At 42.4% G+C, this 20656-nt stretch overlaps 1 protein-coding gene and 2 long non-coding RNA genes across 5 annotated transcripts; 1 reads left to right on the forward strand and 2 right to left on the reverse strand.

Annotated features, from left to right (window-relative positions):
* Positions 1-449: 449 nt before the first annotated feature.
* On the forward strand, positions 450-1749 carry LOC125723883 (uncharacterized). The gene is made up of 3 exons (XR_007387012.1): positions 450-1239; positions 1456-1504; positions 1590-1749. It is a non-coding gene; the product is annotated as an uncharacterized LOC125723883 (long non-coding RNA).
* Positions 1750-8271: 6522 nt separating this feature from the next.
* Positions 8272-12754, reverse strand: LOC125723854 (uncharacterized). Its single transcript, XM_049000696.1, has 2 exons — positions 12593-12754; positions 8272-11070 (listed from the first exon to the last, which is right to left on the reverse strand). Exons 1-2 carry the CDS (start codon positions 12598-12600, stop codon positions 10305-10307), a joined length of 774 nt encoding a protein of 257 aa, XP_048856653.1. The 5' UTR covers positions 12601-12754; the 3' UTR covers positions 8272-10304.
* A 2263-nt stretch (positions 12755-15017) lies between these two features.
* Positions 15018-20357, reverse strand: LOC125723874 (uncharacterized). Of its 3 annotated transcripts, XR_007387001.1 has the most exons (9): positions 20150-20357; positions 18757-18867; positions 17547-17628; positions 17159-17379; positions 16821-17051; positions 16471-16612; positions 16244-16389; positions 15899-16125; positions 15547-15777 (listed from the first exon to the last, which is right to left on the reverse strand). It is a non-coding gene; the product is annotated as an uncharacterized LOC125723874 (long non-coding RNA). The 3 variants fall into 3 exon arrangements; XR_007387000.1 differs by lacking the exons at positions 18757-18867; positions 20150-20357 and adding an exon at positions 15018-15030 and having other exon boundaries at positions 15650-15777; positions 17547-17783; XR_007386999.1 differs by lacking the exons at positions 18757-18867; positions 20150-20357 and having other exon boundaries at positions 17547-17783.
* Positions 20358-20656: the final 299 nt, after the last annotated feature.

The raw sequence follows: 20656 nt of genomic DNA on the forward strand, positions 1-20656 counted from the left end.
TCAAAAGTGTTTGGGCAGTTTGCAAATCCTAAAGATTATTTACAAGGTAATAAAACCGTTATATAAATGTGAATACGTGTGTAGACTTGTCTCGAATTGAAAATCTCACGCCAACCAGCTGACCAAAGTTGGCAACCCTGCGTAAATCGACCCTTTATTTTACATGCAAAAATGATCATATGCAGGGGGCACATAACTGGTATGAAAGTACTTATTCGCCGTTTAAACCGATACGCGCGGTAATGTTTTGTAGCAGCGCAAATACGTGTTTATTTTATGTACATTCGCAATGCTATGACAAGAAATCATTGTGCATTTTAGCCTTCATGCCGCAGACGAAGTACAAATTTGCCACATAAATGTTAAGATGAAGGGTAATTTCTTTTCATAACAACGTGAATGCACATAAAATAAATACGCATTTGCGCTGCTACAACAAGGAGTTGCCACGCGTGTACGGGGAATGCGTACTTGCGCACCATGCAGTTATGTGATCCTTATCATATGTATAGTATATTGTACAATAAATGATATGACATTTAAGTTGTGTTGTTGGATCTTTTTTAATCATAATTTTCTTCGTTCATTCCTGCCGACAGTTGGGACAGAGACTGAAATATGCTCTGGGTAACACGTACAGCCAGACGCGGCCTAACAGTAAAACATTTAGAAATGTGACAAAAGGTCTTCTGTTTGTCCATTTATTCCTACATAGAGTTTTAATCCCGTTTACATGAAAAGCTGTACTTATTGTGTCCTTGACTATTCCAAATTTCTTTTTGCAGCAAACTGACAAACCGAATAAGCCCAGGACACTGGAAAATACTTGAAAAACATGGTAAAGTGGATTTCAGCATTTTCTGTCGTCACATTTGTATTAGAATTTTAACAAATGTCTTCGTTAGTACTATATTGTATTTCGCAGGATGTTCCTCAACAGATTGGTTCTGTGGACTGTGGTGCGTTCATGTTGATTGTTGTCACGTCACGGATCGGGGAAGCAGGAGCAGGAAGACGGAGAATCGGGAAACAAAGGATTTATTGGGGAAACCAGCTAGGAACACGGAACAATAGAAGTAGCGACTTAAATGACATGATTGGGGAAACATATTTTGAAGCGGAGTTAAATACATAGGACTAATGAAAACAACTGGAAACAGCGAATGACATCGGGATTCCACACGAGGTTAACGAGGGGGCGTGGCACACGGGAGCAGTGGACGAGCGCCCAAGACAACTGTAAGATATAATACCTTGAATTGTTGGACGTAACACTTGTGATACAGAGAATGTATTGAAGTTTTCCCCCCTCCCCTCCCTTTTATCAGTATGCACTCTGCATGGTCTTGGTGTGTCTTGAGTATTACAAAATGCACCAGGAACTGTCTATATTATATATCTATATTATATTTTTATTTAGGCCATAATGTGTGAGTTTGATCTGTTGTTTTGCAGTGAGTTGGAGGGATTTGACAAAAACATCCTTTTAGAAATGCGTGAGGAAGTAAGTTCTTTTCTTTTTGACAAATAGTGTATCTGTCAGGTTTGTGACACAACAGAGAAATTAAATATTTTATTTCACTCCTCAGGGTCAAGACTCTGGTCTCCAGCTCACCGCTCTCTGTTACATTTCCATGGCCATTTTGTCCAATAGTATTATTGGATTTTTCTATGCTATATATATTTTTTATGTTTAGTTATTCTGTGCTCTATAATTATAAATAATAGTTTATTTTCCTTGTGATGTGTCTGTGCTTAATAGTATTAAATACGAGTTTAAACAACTACAGTTTCCTCAGTAATGTATTTCATTAACTAATATTTTCCCAACAAAACCCATGTTTGCATTCAAGTCTCTGTCACAGTTTGTACATAATATTTACAACAACCATTATGAAAACTTTGCAGAATATGTACTACAAGCCTCTCCAGTTGCAGCCACACCCATATCCAAACTCACATATAAGGTATATTTGTATGTGTGTGTTTCCAAGGTACCAACATTCCTACAGAACCATGTTACATAATATATCCACATATAGGGAATTTCAGTGTGAGTCCTGATGCATTATGCATACTGCTTTCAAATCTGTGATCAAAGCACTGACTGCAAAAAACATGGAGACCATAATGTCTCTAAAAGATGAAATCACTACATGTCAAGCGCCCCCTACTGGCTGGCTGCAGTACTATTATTAGCACCACCCATCTCAATGTGTTTCAGTGGTGAAATAGGCGATTTTCCACATCACTTTCATGTCTCCATCTACATAATGACAAAACATTTCTTCTCAATGTATTATTAGTTATGTAATTAATGTCATCTAAAAATAAACATCACTAATATTATTATTACAATTAATTTGAATATTTTGTCAAATGAAAATCTATACTTTTCTTCAACACAACGTGCAGCTTCTACCTCAAGCACAATCCACATTATTACTTAAAAGCTTATTGACCCTCTGATTCTGGTATCACTTACTTTTCAGTAATTTCAAGTAAACATTATCTGTGCTGTATTTGTATGATGAAACCAATCCTTGAGTCCAATATAAAATAACTGAAATAAACACACAGTCATTCAAACTTCAGCACTTTTTAATTTTGTTTTGTCTTTCAATTAAAGCTGCAACATCAAATCCGGCCAGTTCTGATCTGCTTGCCGTTTTTGCCTAAAAGTAAATGCTGGTGTTATCAAAAACTGTCATATAGTGTGATGTCATATAGCTATATTCCAGATTTATTACAGCGAAACACATCTCGGAGCTCCGAGGAACCTCCTTCTCCTTACATTTGGGGAAGATGGTGGCGCAGGAGGTAGTGCTATCGTTTAGTAACCAGAGAGTTGCCGGTTCGAGCCCTAGTTCCTCCTGACCCCATCAAAGTGTCCTTGAGCAAGACACTGAACCCCAAATTGCTCCCGGCGTGCAGGTTGGCGCCTTGCATGGCAGCCTCTGCCTCCGGAGTATGAATGTGTTGTGTGTGGATGGGTGAATGTGAGCCACCTGTAGCAGCACCTAGGGAGCTGGGGGTGAATGGCCTTGCTGAAGAACCTACAAACATAACTGAGCCCAGGCTTGAACCAGTGACCTTCTGGTCACAGGTTGAAAGGTTGAGCCCACGAAGCCACTTGCTCCCCCCTAAGGTTGCAGGCTTCTTGAGTTCATGTAGGAAGAAAAGTCTTTTCTGGACTTTGTTGGTGATGGAGGCATGTCCCACCATGATGGTGGTCGTGGTCCCCTGGAATTGGCATAACTCCACCACAGATATGGCCTGGCCAGTGCTTTCCTAAAGAAGGCAGGTGGGGTTGCTGATTTTAAATTTAGCCTGTTGGTGTTAATGCATTTGTGTAGTGCTGCCCAGCATTTAATGTAATAGCAGAACTCACTGTAGCACAGTGCTTTCAGGTGACAGCTCAGTCACACTTCTTTTTAATGAATGAACTTAATGCATTAAGTCAGTATTAAACAAATTATCACATGGTCGTGTAGGAGAGAGTTTGATATTGGGGGGGGGGACACAACTTAATAGTATAAAGGCAAAGGCATATTTATAGGAGGGGCGAAGGTAGCCGAATTAAATATTGGGGGTATGCTTCGGCAATAATCTGCTTGCTGTTCCTTTTGTTGAAGGCAGAGCTAATCAATTAAGTTAAGTGAGCTGATTGTGAAATCTAACAAACACATGGAATGGCTGAGCTGAGGAGAGGTTTGGGAACCAAAGCCGTGTTCTTATAACCATCCAACAAGGTATCAGTCACTTTTTGGAAAACAGGAGAAATTCAAGTTGCTTTTTATTGGGTTACTGTTTCAGTTCTGACTTTTTTTTGACTGCTAATACATGCTTTCTACTCAGACAAATAGCTGTAAACATTTTCATTGGCTGCCTAAGACTTTTGCACAGCACTGTACTTGTGCCTCCAGGAATGGACACCAGGCTGAACACTGGATACACGCCATAGAAAATGTTATTATTGTTAGGTAGCATCATTATATTCATTTTATTGTTTCCTGTTATCATATTCACATAATTAATGGTATCAAAAGTGAATCCATTCATTGTCCTATTCAGGATTGCAGGGGGTCTGGAGTCTATTCCAGAGGCTATGGGTGCTAGTCAGGGAACAACCCAGTATGGGACGCTGGCCCATCGCAGGGCACCCTCATGCACTATTCACACACACATGCACACCTGTGGGCAGTTCGGTAACTCCAAGCCTCAGCATGTTTTTGGACTGTGGGGGGAAACCGGAGTACTCAGAGGAAACCCCACGACGACATGGGGGGAAACCGGAGTACTCAGAGGAAACCCCACGACGACATGGGGGGAAACCGGAGTACTCAGAGGAAACCCCACAGCGACATGGGGGGAAACCGGAGTACTCAGAGGAAACCCCACAGCGACATGGGGGGAAACCGGAGTACTCAGAGGAAACCCCACGACGACATGGGGGGAAACCGGAGTACTCAGAGGAAACCCCACGACGACATGGGGGGAAACCGGAGTACTCAGAGGAAACCCCACGACGACATGGGGGGAAACCGGAGTACTCAGAGGAAACCCCACGACGACATGGGGGGAAACCGGAGTACTCAGAGGAAACCCCACGACGACATGGGGGGAAACCGGAGTACTCAGAGGAAACCCCACAGCGACATGGGGGGAAACCGGAGTACTCAGAGGAAACCCCACGACGACATGGGGGGAAACCGGAGTACTCAGAGGAAACCCCACGACGACATGGGGGGAAACCGGAGTACTCAGAGGAAACCCCACGACGACATGGGGGGAAACCGGAGTACTCAGAGGAAACCCCACGACGACATGGGGGGAAACCGGAGTACTCAGAGGAAACCCCACAGCGACATGGGGGGAACGTGCAAACTCCACACACATGGAGCCATGAAGACTGTGAGGCAGCAGTGATAACCACAGCACCACCATGCAGGCCCTCAAAAGTGAATCGCTTCAGGAAATGTTTAAACAGACTCTCTACCAGCAGTCATACACATGAGGTCGCACCGCTGACAGGTGATCAGGGGAGGAAGCATAATGCCTCAGCATGCAGTGCAGGGGGGCTGCAGAGCAGCTACATAAATAAATCATCCATTCTTATAATTGTTAAAAACAATCCACTGCCAGTTCTGACAGTTAAAATGTGTCAAGGTTTCTAATGATTTGACTCCCTTAATAGAAATATTTTGTTACCCACCTCCATATAATAGTAATAGAATTTCTCTGATGTAGTTCGTAGTGTATTGCTAGAAGACACTGCAAATAATTTAATCTCAAACTTTTTTCTTTTTTATTCCCTCATATTAACTGGGGAGTCAGAGTGCAGAAATACTAGCATTCAGATCTTTGGAATGGTTCCTGTAACATTCCTTTTATTTCATAAAACTGTTCAATTCATCAGACTTTATGAAAACTGCTATAGACAGACACGTTTGTAGTATTCTTTGAACATATATATTTAACCCCAACAGGATAACCATTCCTCAGACACAGCTGGACCTCTTATTTCACGTCTGCCTTGGGGGGTGAGTTTCAGTTTGCCGAGATAATCACACAGAGACACATTCTGCAGGTAAGTAGTGTTTTAAGAAGCGTTTAAATAAAAATTGTACCAAGCTGATACATAGTTAAAGGTTTTGCAAAAATTGTGGTGGTCGTGATAAGGATCGGCAACTATTACACTGCAAAAAAGACCCATTTTACAGTAACTGTAAATGTAATGTTTTTAAGATAGATGTTTTTATTTACAAATAAATCTTCAGTTGTTTTTATATCTCCTACACACAGACACCTGCTGTACTTTGTCCCAACAAAAGTCAAGGGGGAATAAAATTTATAATATTGCATAAACACCTTTTTAAGAGCAAATTTTTGATCTTCCATTTAATGTCATTGGAGTGCAATAATGTGCAAACTTGTTTATATATATATATCAACATTTAGAAAAGCACAAATGCCTTAGTATTAACTATTTGTACTGAATTGTGCGGGAGTGTATTGGGTGGGACTGAGCTTTTTTTAAAGCGTATATTTTCAAGTTTTTGGTGAAATATAAAGTTATGTGGAGCCATGTGCACACACAGTTTTATAAATATGGACTTGTTTTCTTAAGTGCAGTTTCATTCAGCCTTTAGAATCACTTATTTAAAGGCCTCAGGTGAGCTGTGATGTATAAAGCTTTGCTTTGAATAAATATGTCTATATACCTAAATTTGTTCTACACACCATGAAACAAGCAGCAGCTGTAGCAGCCGAAGTGCAGACAGGGGCAGCAGCCCAAATGGCCTTTGACTGACTGTATAGATGTGACTGATTCAGTCAGACAACGGCTTTCATGTTTTCATTCATTTGTAAATGTGTGGTGTAAAACTGATTACAGTAACCAGAAAATGCTTCATTTATTTCAAATTGGGAGAAGGTAGGGGCGGCATGGTGGTGCAGTGGTTAGCATTGTTGCCTCACACCTCTGGGATGCGGGTTCGAGTCTCCGCCTGCATTACATGTGTGTGGAGTTTGCATGTTCTCCCCGTGTCATCGTGGGGTGTCCTCCGGGTACTCTGGTTTCCCCCCACAGTCCAAAAACATGCTGAGGCTAACTGGAGTTACTAAATTGCCCGTAGGTGTGCGTGTGAACGTGAATGGTGTGTGAGTGTGCCCTGCTATGGGCTGGCCCCCCATCCTGGGTTGTTCCCTGCCTCGTGCCCATTGCTTCCGGGATAGGCTCCGGACCCCCGTGACCCAGAAGGATAAGCAGTTTGGAAAATGGATGGATTTTCTACAGATATCATACCTTAAGCCTTTGTGAGGGTGTAGAGCAGCTTTGATGTGTTAGTACAGGAAGATACTTGGTACTCAGCCCTTAATGGTTCCACATCAGCTACATGGAAAGGCACAAAAACAAAGGTCTTGGAGCAGTTCTGTACAGAAACGTCTGCTTTAAGTCAAACTATAGTGAACTGCCACCAACACAAAAAACAGGCAATTTTGGCTTCTCATTCACATGCCCATGATCTAGATTGCTACATTCTCTGTTACACATATTTTACTTTTAATTACATACTTACTTCATCAATTAGTTAATAATGATGTGCCCCATCAAGTAAAGTCATGAAATTATCATTAATTAACAAACTATCAATTATTATTGGTACGGGTCATTAAGTAACTGGAAATAGGCAAACTTTTATTAAGCATACTTAGTTCACTCAAGGATAAATTCATAATAAAATGTCTTACCAAAAAATTAAATGACGCAAACATACATGCATGTCATTAACCAACATGTAGAGATCACATTCCCTTACCACTGTACATCGTACATTTTACACGTCAATAAAAACTTTCACAAAGATTTTTTTTCTTTATTGGAGGGTAGAAATTACATTAACGTTTTGCTGAAAACAAACAAGCAAAATGAATGAAATTGTCCATATTACACTCTAGAAATTACCTTAAGTTTTCTGCTGCAAAGAACCAGCAAAAAAAAGACAGGGATCAAACAAAGAACATCAAGTGTCTTGAAAAAGCATTTTTTTTTCTTAAAATAGACTCAAAATGAGAAGAGACACTTTTTGGTTAAAGTCAGGGCGGCCCGTGGCATAGGCAATATAGGCAAATGCTAAGGGCGACATCCATCCAGGGGGCGCCACAAACGGAAGAAAAAAAGTGTAACATTCCACTATTCTTAAAACTAGTTGGTATTAATGTCTTAACATGAAAAGAACAAGTCCACATGAATTTACCTGCTTAGCAAAGCCTATTATATAGTAGTAGTAATAATAATAATAATAATAATGATGATGATGGGGCGGCATGGTGGTGAGGTGGTTAGCACTGTTGCCTCACACCTCTGGGACCTGGGTTCGAGTCTCCACCTGGGTCACATGTCTGTGGAGTTTGCATGTTCTCCCCATGTCATCGTGGGGTTTCCGCTGGGTACCGGGTACTCCGGTTTCCTCCCACCCCCCAAATTTGATGATGATTTGATCAACAGCCTAGGTTTCTAAAAAAGTTTTTTTTATGGCTTTAAACACACCAAAGATATTACAAAATATAATACTATATAAGATATAAGATATTACAAAACCTCATGAATAATACACTGACATTAGGTCTATATATTTGTGTGTTTTTTTCCCATTAGCCTAGCCTACTTTTTGTCTCTGGGGAAAAGGATACGAATGAACTCGCATGTACGCTAAACATGACTTTATACACAAACACGGAATGTAGTGTCCAGTGTTCAAACTCATTGATTTCAGGTCATTTTCACCTGTTGAAATGATTGAAGACAACAAAAAGATCATTTAAAGCATAAATGCATTTATTGTCTAATTAGATGTCAGCAACACATTAAACATTTGTATGTAGTAATTGCAAGAAAACAAAAAGAAAACAAAATGTACCATTTTAAGTTTCTGGTACTGTGACATAACACTGATATCAGCGCATTTAACAACGTTACACATGACAGGCTAAACTATTCCTTCTAAGCTAGGTATCCTAAACTCAGTACGTCCAAACAAAAGCAAAAACAGAAATACTGTCACAGGTCCAGGGCGGATTGAGAGCGACAGCGTGTCATGGAGCAAGCAGAAACAGAGAGTGGACGACTCACTCAGGGATTCAAAGGAGGAAAGGGGAAAAACACTAGAGACACTAATAAAAACAAAAGCAGACCACGAGGGGTCAAAAACAAGACAAGGAACAACAGTAATCAAATAAGAAATCGGTCGGTGGGTCACAAGCTTTTTTTTTTTTTTTTTTTTTCCCTCCACCACCCCCCCTCTGCGGAGGACCACTTTATTGTGCCCGAGATGTTATTTCAGGTGGAGTCTAGGACCCAACCTGACACGTGTGTATAGACAAACAGGCACACACATATACAAGCATACGTTCCCACCCTCATGCAGACATAAACAAATATTTACACATTCACCCAACATTTAGACACACAGAAATGAACGCTGTACACATACTCTCACTCCCCATATATACTCTATGTGGACCCCTATTTTTCCTCTGGCGAGGAGACCAGAAGATCACCCCGGACCCCGCAGTAGCCGAGAAGCCCACCAGCCCAGACCCCGACCAGCTGTTCCTCTCAGCCCCAAATGGCGAACAGGGAACGGGGGTGTGAAAAGACCCCATGCCCCCCTTCGCCCGCTCAGATGTGGTGTTGGTGTGTGTTGTTCTAAAGTGCTTTTAAAACAGGTGAAGGGCATGGCACTAACCACCCCCTGCCGACCAACAGCTGGTGTTAGCTCGGCCTCTCCCCAGAGCCCTCAATGTCTATGTGTGATTAAAATTGAGATGTGGGCCCTGGCACCAGAGGTAAGGCTGAATGAACAGACCGCCCTCTGGATGCCATTCTGTGTGCCCATCCCCAACGCCCTAAATGTATGTGTCATGAGAGAGTAAGTAATGAGAGTGTCTACGTTGTAGTGTATGAATGAGGTACAGGTGGTCGCGAGGGGACAGAGGAGGAATACCTACCCTGCATCCCAGCAACGCACCTACACCTCAAAGCCCTACATGTGTGGTGGTGTGATGGAGCGGGAGGAGGGAAGCATTTAGGGATGGGGAGGAAAGGAATGGGGGGGGGCAAAATACCTCCCCCCCCGGAGCCAGCTCCCCCGCTGACCCCCATAGGCACTCCCCGTTCCCCGAAATCCATCCAGGGAGGGGGGCCCAGGCCCATCCAGACCGGGGCCCAAGGCAGCAGCACCACCGGGCCCCACAGAGCCCAAGGCGCCCCACCGGACCCCACTACAAAGGAAAAGCTACCCCCGCCCCAGCATTCAGTCAACTCCCAGACTGCACAAGACAAAAGACATCCAAAGACATTGTACCTCTCTGAAAGGTAGAAACGTTTCACCGCTCGTCCAAGCAGCTTTGCATGTGCAAATGCACAACCCCTCAATCAACAGAGGTAGAGGCATTAGGCACAACCTGTCTCCAATTTAACCTGCGGCCCTCTCATCATTTGCCAAAACAAAAATAATTCCCAGGAAAAAAACAGACCCAATTCACACCTCCACCAGGTGGACCACCCTTAACGACCCACTCTACTGGAGTAGGAGGGACTGGTTACATCTACCCACAACTCCCCCCCCCAGACTTTGTTTCACTCAACGAGCCCCCTTATACTACTTACCCAGGAGGATAAATATGTGGACACTTACTACCTCCCTCAGGCTGAAGAAGCTGCTTGGATGAGCTGCGAAACATTTCTAACTTTCAGAGACAAGTCCAGTTGCCACGAGTCAACCACCAGAGAGTATGGTCTAAGGTTGCCTGGTCCTTCTGTTCCTCTGTGGTGAAGGGTACCTTAAGGGTACCTTCACCACATTGCCATTTGATACTGACACCTTCACATTGCCTGCTTCTAAATCGCCAACGATCAGTTCTTCCAATAATAATTTGTCCACCTTAGTTTCAACAATATCCAAATTTATAGCATTCAGCTGGAATTCACTGTTTACAACTTCTACTGCCACATCCACAATTTCCAGTTCAAATGCTTTTTCAAAAGACTTTTCTCTAGTCTCCTCCACTTTAACTTCTCCAATTTGTACTTGTACAATTTCGAAATTAAATTTACTTTGATCTAAATATTCGAGATCAAACTGGCAGAGGTCTACCAGCACAGCTCCTATCTCCAGACTGTCTCGATGGTTGTCTACAGGCTTTATGGAGATTGTCCTGTTATTCATCACAAAAGCCTCCAACCCATGTACATCTATCCCCTTATCCCTCCCAAGCTGGCTAGTGGGTGGAGTTACTTGGGAGCACTCCTCTTCATCACCCCAGCAGATGATCTCTTCCCACTTGTCCCAGGCTGCCCAATAAGCATCATCCGTCCAGCTAACTGCCTTGGCAATTCGCCTTCGGGAATGTGACTCAGTGGAACTGTCAGCCTGGTCAGAAGGTGATTCTGCTGGGGAGCACAGCTCTTTCTCATCTCCCCAGTCAATCACCTCTCCCCACTTGTCCCAAGTTGCCCAGTATCTGTCGTCGCTCCAGCAAACAGCTTTCTCAATTCGTCTGATTCTGAATGAGGAAAAACAACATACAGGCAATGCAATGGAGCTGTCAGTCACTCCTGACATGTGGACTACACTTCTGTACTGACCCACACCTTCCCAATCAACAACCGCATTACTGCACAGGCAGAGCTGCTATCTTTGGTCAGCTGGCTGGCGTGAGATTCTCAATTCCAGACAAGTCTGCACATTCATCTCCATATGTGTAACAGTCTTACTACCTTGTAAATAGTCTGGAGGGTTTGCAGACTACCCCAACACTTTTGATGGAGCTAATTTTAGGTTTATAATGGAATAAAACAGATTGACTACAAGACATCTTGAGTGAGGGTTGGCAACCCTGCATGTGACACTAACTAACCTGCACATAAAATTTAAATATAATCCAAACAATATACTGAATTTTACACAAACATATTTCAATATACAGTCATACCTCGGCTCACGAACTTAGTTCCTGACCTGAAAAGTGCGTGACCTCAATCAATTTTCCCATTTCAAATAATGTAAATACGTATTATGTTCAATATGTTTAAACTTCAGAAACGCTGCATTTTCTTCAATTTTTTATATTTTTCTGTGACCAAGAATCCATCCATCCATTCATTTTCCAAACCGCTTATCCTACTGGGTTGCCTATCCCGGAAGCAATGGGCACGAGGCAGGGAAAAATCGAGGATGGGGGGGCCAGCCCATTGCAGGGCACACTCACACACCATTCACTCACACATGCACTCCTACGGGCAATTTAACAAGTACCCGGAGGAAAGCCCACGACGACATGGGGAGAACGCGACCAAGAATATAGACTTAAATTAAAATAACCTTACTTGTAACAAATAATGCTGTTGGCACGTCAAACTGTCGGTGCAGCGGTAAGAAAATCGGGAGAAGACTAACAATAATAGAGGATTTATACATGGAAAAATAAGTTCACACAACACGTTATTCACCATGAACTATGACATATCGCCGTCTTTCTCTTTAGGTCACTCTATACATACATATAAACACTTCGAGCACGCGCAGTACAACTCAACACCCCCTACCGTACAATCAAATTATGACAGACTGTGCACATATAACTGAGAGCATACATTTACATTTACATTTACATGCTAACAAATGCTAAATTAAATAAAACATTAAAACTGAGCATACGCTGGTCGCTTGAAAGACGCCAAAACACGGAAAAGAACCACAAAACATCCCCCCAAAAAACTAAACAATCAACATTAAAAGACTGAATAACAGTCAAATGCAGTAATTTCGAAAATATTATTGTTTTTTTATTATACTGGACATTTCTTCGCGTTTCGGGTGGTTCTTTGGGGAGCTTTCATCGGACCCTTTTGGGGACGTTTGTTTGTTCGCGGCCCGAAACACGGTTCGACAACCGGTACAAAACAAAACACGATTTATTCGTGAACAGGACTGTTCGTGGGTCGAGGTACCACTGTACATACAAAGACAGATACTAAATAATAATATAAGTTATACGATAAAATGGGAGCAGAAATGCAACGTACCTTGCCATCTTGGTGCAGAAAAGCAAGTGAAGCCGCGTCTTTCAAACCGGTAGCTTCCCACGTGCGGAGGCATCAAATGTAACCAAGCAACAACATAACTAAATAATAACATCATAATACGTATAGTTCTTATATAATAATGACAGTTTTATAAGTTTTTTATTTACTTGTAGAAGTAAATAAGAAAAAAAAAATGTGTAAGAACTGCAAAGCAAGAATATAGTAGTAAGCATGAATCACACATTCAGCTCTGGATAATATCAGACAATGACTTAAAGACACGTGAAATGAACTGCACTCTTGGAGTCTGTCTCTCCCCAAAGCACTATGCAAGGTAACTTGTTTAATATGGGAATTATAAAATGACACTTTGGTAACATTTCAAACTGTTGTATCGCGAAACGTAGCGATCAGTATGTCGAACTGTCACGCCCAGCTCGTACGATCCTCATGTGTGCCAGGCCCCCCTGATTATCCACGTGTGTTTCCCCGATTGTACCCAGCTGTGTCCGATTATTTTCACCCAGTCCTGTCTATTTAAGTCCATGTCTTGCTTTCGTTCCTGGTCCGTCATTGATGTTAGTTAGTCGATGTTCGTGCTTCGTCCCGTTTTAGTGCTAATAAATCCCAGTTTCCCCGTGTTCTGCCTGCCTGTTTCCTGCCCGTGCGATCGCGCTCGCAACCAGCCCAAAACCTGACATGAACAAGGTTATACATCACACAAGCTTCCCACAAGAACCTGTAATTAGACTAAGCGCGTACCACACTGGGCCCGGCTGCCTTATACGGCAACCGAGCACGATCGCATCCCGCCCCCCTCCCCAGTTCTGCCCCCCTGTTGCACTTACTGGTCCGGACGCGAGCACGTTTTGTCATAAACCTGCAACTTTTTGTGTGGAAGAAACATAAGAAGAAAAGCTGTGTACCACAGTATGGTAGGATTCATGGTTAATTTCGTGGCTTATTTGGGGCGGTTTTGAGTATGATGACGCACACAGATTTCTCAAGTACACAAAGCAGAGATTTTTATTTATTCGTGCTGCACGTATAGGAAGATCCACACTTTATGAAATTTCTCAGGCAGACTGATGCTGCGCGGGATACCGGTGCCAAAAAGGTATTGCGGTACCGCATTTTTGAAAGCTGTTCGGTATTACATTACATTACTTTTCGTTAGAACTTGTACTAATTACACTATTTTCGCTTCCGCTAACTATGGGATCATGACGATGGACTCTATATATCAAAACCATTGCCGAAACTAAGTTATACACTAAGTTAGACCTGCACCCATCATGCTATATAAAATACTAAAACGTCAGCTAGTTAAGTATGATGTCCATAGCTTCACGTCAGTGATTTATGTCAGGGATATACATTGACGTCATCAAAGTTTGATGTTTGAATAATAAATAGATAATAAAGCATAATGTGCTGCGTGAGAAGTGTTTTATATATGCATACCTGTCAAGTTTTGGATTTGAAAATAAGGGAAATTTTCCGGCGCCCGCCGCGAGCAGTCCCACCACCCCAACCAAGCTCCAGTATCCCTTACATTTTAAAGCAGGTGACAAGAAAGCTAATCACCACTTGTCAACCGCTTATAAACTACAATTGGCTTTATGCACAGCTGCACTACTTCCTGAACTTCAGGCAGCTCCTTTGTTTCCTGTCTGCCATTATTGGACAAACTAATTAATCCAGGTGATCAGTTTGTCCAATAATGGCAGACAGGAAACAAAGGAGCTGCCTGAAGTTCAGGAAGTAGTGCAGCTGTGCATTAAGCCAATGATAGGCCTACCTTTGCTGACACTGACATGCTGTGAACATTCATAGCCTAAATGAAAACACAAAAGGGTATATATGAAGAGCATTTATTTAAAGGCTTATTTGCATATTTTCTGTTCATTTAACATTGCTTGTCTTTACATTTACATTTCATTTTCATTCCACATTCTTTTCACATTCACACACTCATTCATTTCATATTGCTTTTTTGTAGTTTTTCTTTTCATTTCACATAACTTTTCTTTACTCTTTTAGTGACTTATTGTACTCATTTGTTGCAGACTTTGCATTCTTTAAGACTGTTTTGGAAGGAGTGTATTTGTGGGCTGAGCCAGAGTGGTTAATTTTACATGAGAGTAGAGCGCAAACAGTTCTGTTGTCTAACGACATCCTATTCTCTGTAACAATTTTTTGTACCATGCTAAACACCCTTTCTGAACTTGCATTGCTATGGGGAATGCATAGTAAAGCCTTCATAAGCTTTGGCAGCTCACTGAACCTCATGTCCTTTCCTACCAGGCCCCAAAATTTGTCAATTCTGTCTTCTTGGGGGAGTTGCTTGCTATCTGTCACCTGATAGTCTGTGAATTCCTCCCTCATCTTATCCTCTTTCAGCCTCAACTGGGGGAACAGGGCACCTAGCCTTTCCACTGTATAGTAAAACAAGTGTTTGACTGAACATTGCAAATCTAAACAAGTATCAAGTATACTGTGCCGATTATTTCTTTGGTTATCAATGGGGAACTGTCCCCAGAGGATGTTATGATGCGATGTAAAGCCCTTGAGACAAATTGTTTGTAAAAATGGGCTGTACAAAGAAAATTGCCTTGCCTTGCCTAACATCAATAGGCTTTATGCCCAGCTCCACCACTTCCTGAACTTAAGCCAGATCCTTTATTTCCTGTTAATTTCTGCACTACAATGGTACTGTTACCACACTGCACATAGCTGTACATACTGTACATATCTGTTTATATGGTTCATACTAAATATCCATATTTTTTCAGTTTTTCTGTAATATATTCTGTTAATACACTGCATATATATATTGTTCTTACTACTACTATAATGATACTGCCACTGCATTGCACATATATGTACCTATTGTTCATACATTGTTCATATTACATAGCCATATTTATTCTGCTCTTGTAAGGTTACTGCTAATACACTACACATCCAGGTGTGTCTGACCATTGCTAGGGTGGTTGCTAGGGTAAGTAGTGGAGCTGGGCATAAAGCCTATTGGAAACTCTTTCTATTATCTACCTGTCCCTGGAGTTATGTTAAGGCGAGCTGCAGGGTCCAGCACTTTCAGGTCCCTCAGGAGTGGATGGTCGAGGGGAAAGGTGGAGAACATCTTCTTAAGCACTGCCTCATAGAAGCTTCTCACAGTTCTACAACAGCATAAGAGTGAAAAAAATGCATTAGTGGTAATATTTTTAGGCACACTACAGCCCATACTCTCATACTGTCAAAAGATGATATCATAATATAACTACTGGGTAATACACTCACTGAAAGATTTTCTTCTCGGCTGACACAGGGAGCTCAGCGCTTCTCATGAATGCCTTTGTGTCTGCTCCGATAAAGAGATCTTCATCAGCCAACTGATGTCCATCTCCATACTCCACCTCCCTGAGAGGTACACCCACGATTGCCCTGGCTGGTATGAGGTAGCCCAGGATCCTCTTTATCAGCCTGCACATCTCCTCTTCAAGTCCGTGAATTTGTACTCCCTCTGACTGCAAATAATATCAATGGTCACAACAAAATAACAGTGAAATAAGAATGCTACAATAAACACAAACATTTAATTATATATTATTATTCACTAATTCATTCAATATCATTGACACCCACCTGGAAGGCAATGTTAAATTCAGATAAAGGCTGAATTTAGCACTCAGGAACAGGAAATAGGTCTTCATGATTGGATCACGCAGATGGCTTGCCAGATCACGCACTTTAACACTCCTCTCTACTTCCTCATGACTGTTAAAGTAGACCTAAAGTACATAGAGATACAGCGTATAGTAAACTGCATAGTAAACTGTGTAGATATCTGCTGAGTGGAGTTACCATCCTACCTGTAGTGCATCCCACTGGTTCAGCACCCTCTGGATGCAGGTTAACAGACTTAGCCATCTTGTGCTGCAGTACCTGAGGAGCTTCAGGTGGTCTGAATCAGTGAAGTCTACAAACTCTTTGTAGACTTAACATCTTTTTGCACTGAGAGATAGAAAATTACTCTGTTAGTGGTTGGAATTGTGAGTGAGTGAGTGAGTGAGTGAGTGAGTGACTGAGTGAGTGTGTGTAAAGAATATGAACTGCAGGTCTACTAGGCTACCTTGTTCATGAGCTAGCCACATGCAATGTTGTTACATTGTAACACACACATTAGGCGAGATAAATATCAGGCCTATATGTATGCATTTACCTTTTATCAAAGTGGGTGTATATCCCCACCAGGATGTCTTCCACCGGTACCTGGGCTGCTCTGATGCCACAGCCAGTGGCCAGCTGTACCAGGTGGCAGATGCAGCCAAGGTCCTGGATGTGGGGCTGGCTGGTCTTCAGTCTGCTGATGACCGAGTTATGTTGGCCTTTCATAACACTTGCATTATCAGAGTTAAAGGCAATCAGGTTTTCCCATGGGATGCCTCTTTTTCTATTGGAAACAGGAAGCAATGCCACAAAACGTCTCAGACAAAATGTAAGGTTGTAATTAAATCCAAACTACTAAACATGTCAACAACACAGTGCAGTTCCCCTTACCTTAATGCCTCACTCAGCTTTCCATACAGATTTTCTGCATTTCCTACATTGTATGTAGGCATCTCCAGGAATCTTGTAGCGACCTGCAGAGTGGCCTCATCGTAGAGTCTAGTCAGGATGACGAATTCTTTGTCTGTTGTTGGATTCGTCACACATCAGTGAAAAGGGCTGAGATCGGCATGTTTTGGCCAACTCATCCTGTAGTTCTGCTGCTATGGCACCTGTTGAGTGTCCAGTAATTAGCTAGTAGCCTACAACATGCATGCCATGGGTTGATGCTCAAATGTTAGAATATTCAAACACATTTCAAACCCATTTTATACCGTTTCAGCAAACGTACAGTAGCCCAGCAGTAAGATAGGTAGCTAACGTTATATAGCTAACTTACCTTTGATGAGTTGAGTAGCCTTCGTTTTTCCCGTTGAGTATTTTCGTGCAATAGCAGAGTCCGGGAACATGTCAGCTACACACTTGTTGAAGTCATCATGGAAGGAGAAAGGAATGTTGTTTTTGGCACACAGCATTGCCATTTTTACCTCTGCACTTGTGACCTGGTCTGCCTCAGTGGCATTTCTCGTCACGAATGCTGACATCGCCTGGGCATGTTTTTGTGCCATTAGCCCGCACTTCTGCTTGGCGGATTTGTCATGCTGGCATACATCATTCCTTCCCCGTGTGCGATGCTAAAGTCGCAGTTACAAATTTTACAAAACGCCTGACTGTCCCCCACCCTGCTCTTCTTCAGAGAAATAAATTTGTTGTCCCATTGATCACGGTATTTACACGAGGGTTTTGGTTTTTTGGCAGGAGTGCCTTCCTTCTCTGTCCTGGCGTCCATCATCTGTCTGTTTTTTTCTTCTTTTTTTCCTGTGTTTTTTTCCCCGAGTAGTAGGCTACTGCAGGTGGTAGTTATCGCGAAGCTAGTGACAGAGCTCAGATTTTTTTTGGGGGGACATTTTTTTTTTTAAATAACGCAGGTTAAAATACGGGAGATTTACAGGAAAATACTAATACGGGAGGACGGCGGGAAAGAAGGGTAAATTACGGGACTTTCCCGGCCAAAACGGGATACTTGACAGGTATGTTAGGTGGATGGCAGCTTACTTCTGTGATCAGGGCATTTGGGTGGATGTGAGCTTACCTGAGGGGCCTGCGTGTTTGGGTAGACCGCAGCTTGCCTCTGGGATCAGGATATTTGTGTGAATGTCAGCTTACCCCAAAGAACAAGACAGTTAGATGGAAGGTAGTTTACCTCTGGGATCAGCATGGTTGGGTGAATGACAGATTGCTTCTAGGAACAATGTGTTTGCGTGGATGGCAGCCTACATCTGGGATCAGGGTGTTTGGGCGGACAGTGCTTTGCCTCTGTGATCAGGGTGCTTGGATGGACAGCAGCTTACCTCTGTGGTTGGGCCGGTTGCATGTTTGGGAGCTTATCTCTAGGGCCAGGGTGTTTCGGTGGATGACAGTTTACGTCTGGGATCAAGGAGTCAGAGTGGATGAAAATGTACCTCTTTTATCAGTGTTTGGGTTTATGTCATCTTAACTCTGGGGTCAAGGCGCTTGGTTGGATGCAGTTGGTTGGATAAGAGCTTTACCTTTGGAATTAGGGCATCTGAGTAGATGACAGCATAACTCTGCGATCAGGGTGTTTGGGTACATGTCAGCTTAGCTCTGGGGTCACGGTCTTCGGTTGGATGTGAGCCTTCCTGTGGAGTCAGGGCGTTTGGGTGAACAGCAGCTCACCTCTGGGGTCACAGCGTTTGTGTGTAGGGCAGCTTACTACAGCTAACTCTCAATTAGTTTAACTGAATTCATCCAAAAAAAATTATATTTCTCTCTATACCTGACACACAAAATACTGTGACTTATATATAATGTGGCATGTTGTAAATGCACCAGTAATCAGAAGACAGTGTGACATGTGCTGCACACCAGGGCAATTTCAGAATCCCAAATCAGATCTGTAGTTAACACCAAGCTATGGTAAACCAAGTGGCAACTATATACATGTATGGAAATCACACAACCCGAAAAACATATTAATACACAGGTATGTCTGACTCACTATCAAAAACGATGTAAACTTCCCTGTAGTAGTTAATAGATTAACAGACACAAAAAACCCAGAGGTACACCAACAGTGCAATGCTAGTACCAACTAGCAAGAACTAGCTAACCAGCTAAAAAGTCGCAATTAACTTCTAAATTATCGAAACCCAGCTACCCCCAGCTATTACCACGAAACATACATGTATTAGTTTAATAAAGTTTAAGCAGTAATTATCAAAATAAATCCGGCTTTGTTTGCCGGAGCTCGAACGTCGGACATCTCTTAGTCAAAGGGCGCGAACTTCGGCCGGTTTGTGGCAAAGTAACCATGACAACCACCTGCGGCTGGCGCCACACGACGTCATTGACCGCAGTCAGACTCTCGCGTGTTTATGTCTGACTGACGTGCGCCGCCATAATGAGATTTAGCAGTACTAACGTTAAAAAAGCTCTTACCAACCTCATTTCACTATATCCTATGCACTGCGATTTATCTAGCTTTCTTAGAATGGCCAAATAATTTTTGTGCTCGTGCTCTGAGTCCATGAATTATGTCCTGCATATAAATGTATAGTGGCAGTACATTTAAACAACTGGATCGCATTGTAATCATATGTAGACATCACACCTCTCCGGGAAGTTCCGTGAGTCTCCTGCAAATGGACCACAGCTCCCTCACATCCCCCGAATGATGTACAGCATCCCGGAAATCTTCTCTCGTCAACGCACTGAATTACGACGGCCAATATTATGTATTATTTTGACAATAATATAAGTAGATTATTCTTTTACTATATGTAAATTCCTTAATTATATTCCATTGCTACTTTACAAAAGCCTTCAGGGAGTTTGGTCTTTTCATGACAACTAAACAAGTGTTTAACCAGTGTTTACCTGATTTTCTGATACAGAAAATGAAATGACACTTGTTAAACTCACCTGAACGTACTTTTTACAGCCGTTTAAACCGCCATGAGCAATGCTAAAATCACTGTTGCAAATAGTTCAGCGCGTAACATTGTCATTATTTTCAACCATATTAAACAAGGATACGCTTTTGTGTAGTCTGAGGTGAAATGCATTTTATATTTTCGCTTTTTGGGACACTCTCCCTCTGTCATGACGCTCCACGGAACAGATCCCTTCGGTTCTCTAGGAGTTAAATAAAAGCCCGCCCGCACTGAAATCTGATTGGCTTATTTTGCTAAGTAAACCAATCAGGATGCTGTCTCTCTAGCATGGGCTTACATGAACAGTCACACACTCAGGGATCCACACGTGCCTACGTTCTCTCTTTCTCTCTCTCTCTCTCTCTCTCTCTCTCTCTCTCTCTCTCTCTCTCTCTCTCTCTCTCTCTCTCTCTCTCTCTCGCTCATTCCGTCGTGCGCGCTACTGTCTCACGTGCATGCTCTTGTTTGCTTGCGCTAGTTTCCGGGATATTTCATT

Source organism: Brienomyrus brachyistius, unplaced genomic scaffold, assembly GCF_023856365.1.
Source record: "Brienomyrus brachyistius isolate T26 unplaced genomic scaffold, BBRACH_0.4 scaffold52, whole genome shotgun sequence".
Taxonomy (NCBI): Eukaryota; Metazoa; Chordata; class Actinopteri; order Osteoglossiformes; family Mormyridae; genus Brienomyrus; species Brienomyrus brachyistius.